At 44.5% G+C, this 5,982-nt stretch overlaps 1 protein-coding gene across 1 annotated transcript; it reads left to right on the top strand.

The window, feature by feature from the left end:
* Window positions 1-521: 521 nt before the first annotated feature.
* LOC104164151 (syntabulin-like) lies at window positions 522-1,629 on the top strand (the record flags this gene model as incomplete). Its single annotated transcript, XM_009703389.1, is given in 1 exon segment — window positions 522-1,629. A coding segment is annotated over 1 exon segment (1,108 nt), but the record flags the coding sequence as incomplete, so codon positions are not given.
* Window positions 1,630-5,982: the final 4,353 nt, after the last annotated feature.

Here is a 5,982-nt window from a genome sequence, read left to right as displayed (position 1 = left end):
TAGTTCTGTCTCAGCCGAACCAGGACACCTTAGTCTGCTGTTCTGCCTTACTCAGTGAAATACCACTACAAAGGTCCCCCTTCTCCCATAAGGAGAGCAAAGCTCTTATGCAAAGCAGGCTTCTGGCTTGTGGTTTTGTCACTTAGATACTGAATTTTTCACACTAGCCCTTTGTATGGACGCTAAGCAAAGAAGTGAGAATGTGCGTTAGCCAGCAGGAGAAGTCATCTCTTTTGCTAAAGCTGCGCTCTCGGAGCTCTCCAGCTCACCCAGCCCAAGCAGGCACAAAGGGAAATTTGAATGGAGCCCCACGGCAGAGTCCCAGGGAGCCCTTGCTCCAGCTGGGGCTCACCCAACCTCTGCTTCTGCGAGGGCTGGATCTCATGCAGGGGCCCCCTCTCCCCGCTTGTTTGCAAGTTGAGGCAGCAGCCTCTGGCTCCAGACCAGTGCGGTGGAGCCTCACGTTGACTCTTTAACTGAGCAGTCAGCAGAGGTGTTACAACATTTTGGTTTTGCTACAGGGAAACCGAAGAATTGAAAGCTCATCTAAGATGGATGAAGGAAGACTGGATTGAAGAAGAGTGTAATCGTGTGGAGGCAGAGCTGGCCTTCTGGGAAGCAAGAGGGGAAATTAGAGAACTCAGGCAGGTTCTTGAAAGCATGAAAAACAGCTTGGCTGAGAAAGACGGAAAATTTCGGAAGTACTTCCTAGACGTAAGCATTGAAAACAAGAAATTGGAGTCTTTGCTGCGAAGCATGGAGATGGCTCAGAACAGCTCTGTGAGAGGTGAGCAGTGCCTGGAGTACACGTGTGGCTCGGACGGGAAGCTGTTAGCATTGTGTGCCATGATGCCAGGCAACCTGGTCACAGAGGACCGAGCTCTGGAGGAGCTGGCAGATGGTGGGCTGCTGCTCATTGAGGGCAGTGCTAATGGGACCAATTGATCTGAAGAGAGTTTGATCACTGCAGCCTCCAAGTTGAGTGATGCAGCTCCCTCCACTTCTGCTGTGAATCCAGAGATGCTGGAAGATGTTGTGGGTGAAGAACTGACTTCTTGCCAGGAGGAGGAGAAAATCAGCAATGTGGGGGTGGAACAGACCGTCCAGACTGACGTGGTGCCGTACAGCTCAGATGTGGAGCAGCTCATTCAGAACATCTTCAGAGCTCAAGGTCCCTATCCTCTAAGCCCACCTTCTTCACTGGAGGAATTGGGTGAGTTTTCCCTTAGAAGTGTCAGCGGTTCTGGGATCACAGTGGACTTAACTCCAAGTGATCCAAACACTGCCGTCCTTTTGTCTCCTGTGGAGTCTCCATGCATGAAGATTGAGCACAGAGTTAACAAAAATCATTTTATGAAAGAACTTGATTTTACAGAACCTCATGATGATGAAACCTTTGGGGATGTCAAGACTTTCTCTGAGACAGGAATAAAGAAGAGATACTGGAGCAGCAGTCTCCTCAGAGGTCTTCTGGCTGTAGCAGCCCCTGTTGTACCAACTCTCCTGTGGGCTTTGAGTACTCGGGGAGGAGGAACAAATCCTATTTACAAGATTGGAGTATTGCTTTGTGGTTGCTGCCTGGTGGCTCTGCACTCTTTGCACCATTCAGCCTTCAATATCAGAACTTAAGGTCCACTCTGTCCCTGGGCACCAGCCGACTGAGGCAGGGAGAAAGAGGGAGGAGAGAGATCATAAAAAGTTATGGCACATTCTGGCAGAGTCCATCATTTTGCTCTTGGCTCTTTGATTTGCACTAGAAATGGGTTTGAAAACATGTTCTTTGTTTCAGAATGAAAAAGCTGAACCCTGTAGTTCCACAAGATGTTTTTAACTGGTGTCTTTAACAGTCCTGCTGCCTACGGAAATAGCCCTCCTGCTCCCAGGCACTGTGTCCCTCCCCTGTGTGGGTGTCTTTCTGGTGCCAGCGCATCTGCCCAGTGACCACGACCAGGGAGCTCCAGGAGAATTACAGCTAGTGCTCTTTCGTGGGTGTTTACTGGATTAGCATTAAGCTGACTTGGTTTCCTTGACTGGTTCACTGAGCAGAGGTCCAAGCGCTTTGCTGTGGCTCAAGGGGAGCACAAGATGTGCATGGGAACAAATGGCCAGAGGGAGGTGGGATTATTTCTTTAGGCAACGCATCTGTGAAAGTACAGGGTTAAGAGAGTGATGTGGAGACTCGTTCCCACTAAGGGTATCACACCTGTACTCCAGGAAGCATGCTAGTGCTTTCCATGTGTTGTCCAAAGAGTCAGTTCAATTTAGAGGGGAAACCCATATTCCCCAGGCAGCTTCCAGCACCTCGTTTGTGCCTCTCTCGTGAGGTGCTCTTCTCCATCATACAATTGCTGGAGCCTTTCACTGGTCTTGTGTGTATATGGGGACTGTAACCAAAAATGTATGTTGTTGGGAGTCTTGAAACGTGTTAGTATATATATATAGTATGTATAGTGTAGTATGTATAGTATAAGCTTTAAGTATAGTATTAGTTAAGTATAGGTATGGATACGCTTTGAATATTAATGTTGTTTTAAAGTCTTAATGTATTGGAACCTGATAGTCATTCGAGCCCTTTGAGATGCTATGTATAAATGTATTGTGTTTTAACTTACTGTTTATTTAATTACTTTATTGTCAATTACTTTCAGAATCACAAGTTCCGTAAAGCACGTTAGAGATGTTAAATGTGTGTGAGTGGTTTTTTTGTAGCAAAGCTATAAAAAAATACCTCGTCTGGGCTGAGCTCTGGGGCACAGGCAGAGCTGGCTTGCCTTATGGCACTACTGCAATACAGAGTTGCCCAAAGATCACTTTCCAAAGCTTTTTCTTTTAAGTACATGGGCACAAGGGCCAAAATTAATTGTTTGTGGGGTGGGTGGGCGTTAATGTAAATTTTACACAACCATGGAAGTTCATCATTCCTAGACATCTCCTCTTGGGCCTGGAACACATGACAGAAAATGCCTTATTCCTGCTTCCAAGTATGTCTGTTCAAGGCCAAGGGAGCCATATTTTATACCTGCTGTTAGCAACTTTATTACAATTTTGGATTTCTCTTTTACATCTATTGTTTAAGTGATTTTCACTTTCAGTGGTGGTGAAACAGAGCATAACTGAGAGAAAAAAGTGGTCTATGGGAGACATTCACCTGCGACTACACGGATTGCTTTGGCAGCAAGCAGGCAACAAAGCCCCACAAACCTACACTTACATTTAACATTTCAACGGGCCAAACTCATTTCAAACCATGTTTCAGGCAGGCTCCACTCAGCAGCGGTGTTTTCAGACATGCTGTTTAAGACATAAGGCGCTAATGTCCAAGGTGCTTCCTGCCGTTAAAAATCTGTCTGCTCAGCTCTCAGAAGACATTTAACTCTGCTCAACAAGAGGTGACAGAGTTCTCATCCCATTCTTCATCAAAGTCCTTGTTCTGATTGCTCCCCAAAATTCAACTCACTTCCAAGCCTCCACCTTTCCTTCTCCATGCTGCAAGGATGTGGGCAGTGCCAGGTACCCTTTGTAAGAAGAGACCTCAAGTACCGTGATAAATGCTCCAGTCCCAGACATTGGGGAACTGGCCTTTGTTCCCTGATGCACAGAGGAGTTGCCCATTGTTGCTACAAACGTACCACCTTGATTCTTTTCCTGTCTAATGTTTGGCTTTATTCTTAGTCCTGTCTCCCCTGGATCCAGCTGGTGCTGTCCGGAGTAGCTAGGGGGGGACCATCAGCCTCCAACCAGTTCAATAAAAACTCCTCTTGTTTTTTTCCTGACTTGAGAAAGTACTCATACCCATACCCGTACCACACGGGAAAGTCTTGCCCCAAAGTGTGCGGGTGGGGAGGAGAAGCAGCTTGTAGGCTAAGAGTCACGTAGCAGGTGTCTGCTTGAAGCAAGGCTTACAGGGTAGCACAGGACCCAAGTCAGCTCCTTCCCAGGCAGAAGCAATGCCTGTTGTTCATCTCATCACGCATTTGTCTTTCTAACCCAGAGATGAAAAAGCCTTTCTTGACTGTTCAGCTTCAGCGGTACCCGACACAGCCCTAAGCTACCAAAAACGCTGAGGCACAGGCACTGCCCACCTCCCCACCAGAGATTCACCTGCACCCTTGCTTAAGTCCACCCTCTCACAAGGCTCTTCTTCACTTCTGACTACTTACTCATTTCTCCTTCCTTCTGCCCCCAAACCAACTCCCGCTCCTAAAACTTCCCACTTCTGGAAACTTAAATCTTTTTCCTAGGCTTGAGCCGTTCATTAGGAGTGTCTTTCCATCAACATCCTTGCTCAATCGCTTTTGTTGCAAAGAAGGCTGCTGAAATGGAACTATTACAGGAAACACCATTCCATCAAGGCATGATTTTCTGTGGCTTTTTTTCTCCTTTAAGAAGCACATACTAATAGTTCAAGATAATTGAGGAGAATCCTGGCTTCCAAGATGACCTGAAGAATGCACTGAAACCAAGCAGTGTGTTGAAGTCCTAGAAATACTTCAACGAATACCGATATGTCTGGTTTTAGAGCTGAAATTCTCTTTTTTTTACTGGCACTGCCACTGCTGCCTGGTTTCTGTCAGGACAGTTTTACACCAATTTTGGTTTGTTCTTTTGTCATTAGCCTTTGGGTCTCTTTCTCCATTTTCTTTCGTTGTTGCGCTGCTGCTCTTTTTTGCTATTCTGCTATCTTTCATTGTCTGTAATTAAAGAAAACATGAATTGCTAAAATCCAGGAGTCTGAATTTCATCATAGTCATACTATGTCATAGTCCCTGTCAATAAATAGGTTATTCTAACTAATAAAAACAGAACCTCAGCCTACTGGAGTTGGGCTCATAACAGTTATTCTTTTATTGTGCTGAAATTCTTTTCCCAGATTAATCTGGGTTTAGGCAGTAATATTTGTCCAAGTATTTTACAATCTAAAAGCCACTCAGTTCTCAAAGATTGAGAGTAAGTGAGAGTGTAGGACGGTTATAGAGCCTAGAGCTATTTAGAAAAATTTAGTAACAAGATTATCCATCTTTTCAAATTCAGACCAAAACAATTGAACTTGTCTCAAACATTGACTTGTACCCCTCCTTTTCCTCAGCAGAGATGTCAGTAGCGATCCTCTTTGTAATGCACGTGATACAAACACTTTCCTCATGATCAGATGAGATGATAACTTCTAATATTCCCTTTCACGTGTTCAGGATCGGTGTTGTTCTCTATTGTTCAGTACAAATACAAACAACAGCCTTTAAGGAAATAAAAAAAATATTAAAAAGTCTTCAGTTGTGTATCCTTTTTAGCATTATTTCTTCTCACCGCTACAAAACCCTGCCATCATTGCCTGCTAGCTCAAAGAAACTGTCTACAGAAATAGCTTTCCAGTTTCAACAAATACATAGCTGACCAGAGGGAAGGAAAACACCAACAGAAAAATCCACTCCTTTTATTCCCCCACTTCAGCTAGAACACCTCTCTGAGTGACACAGGGGCAACAACTGGATCTATACTCCAAGGGGCACATTGCAGCTCCCTCCTGTATTGCCCAAGTAGGAATGGAATGGCATAAGGAGGTCACTCCTGCTTTGCATTCAGTTTATTAGATATGAAAAATCTGTCAAGTTGCTGGCAAGAGGACTTAAAAATAAAAATGACCTTCATTAATTTGAAAAGAGGAAATTTAACATAGATTCAGTAAGAATAAAGAATTGCTTAGATTCCAACTATGGACAAACTGGGCACACAAAACTTAGAAATGTTGGACCTACGAAGACTACATATTATCTTTGTATTGGACACAAGAAGGACTGCACTCATTCAATACCTCCCTGGTTTCCCTTGATTGATTTCTCATGGCTAGAAGTTTCCCTATACTTTATTAAGCTGCTCTGTTGTCTGTCATGGAAGAATGAAATTAGTCATTCCCATAAGGATCTACCTCTCACGTTAAGGGAAATCCCAGCTTTTTATTGAGACCATGACCCGCTGTTCTACATT

The sequence above is a fragment of the Cariama cristata genome, unplaced genomic scaffold (assembly GCF_000690535.1).
Source record: "Cariama cristata isolate BGI_N322 unplaced genomic scaffold, ASM69053v1 scaffold10947, whole genome shotgun sequence".
Taxonomy (NCBI): Eukaryota; Metazoa; Chordata; class Aves; order Cariamiformes; family Cariamidae; genus Cariama; species Cariama cristata.
This window is presented reverse-complemented; position numbering and strand designations above follow the sequence as displayed.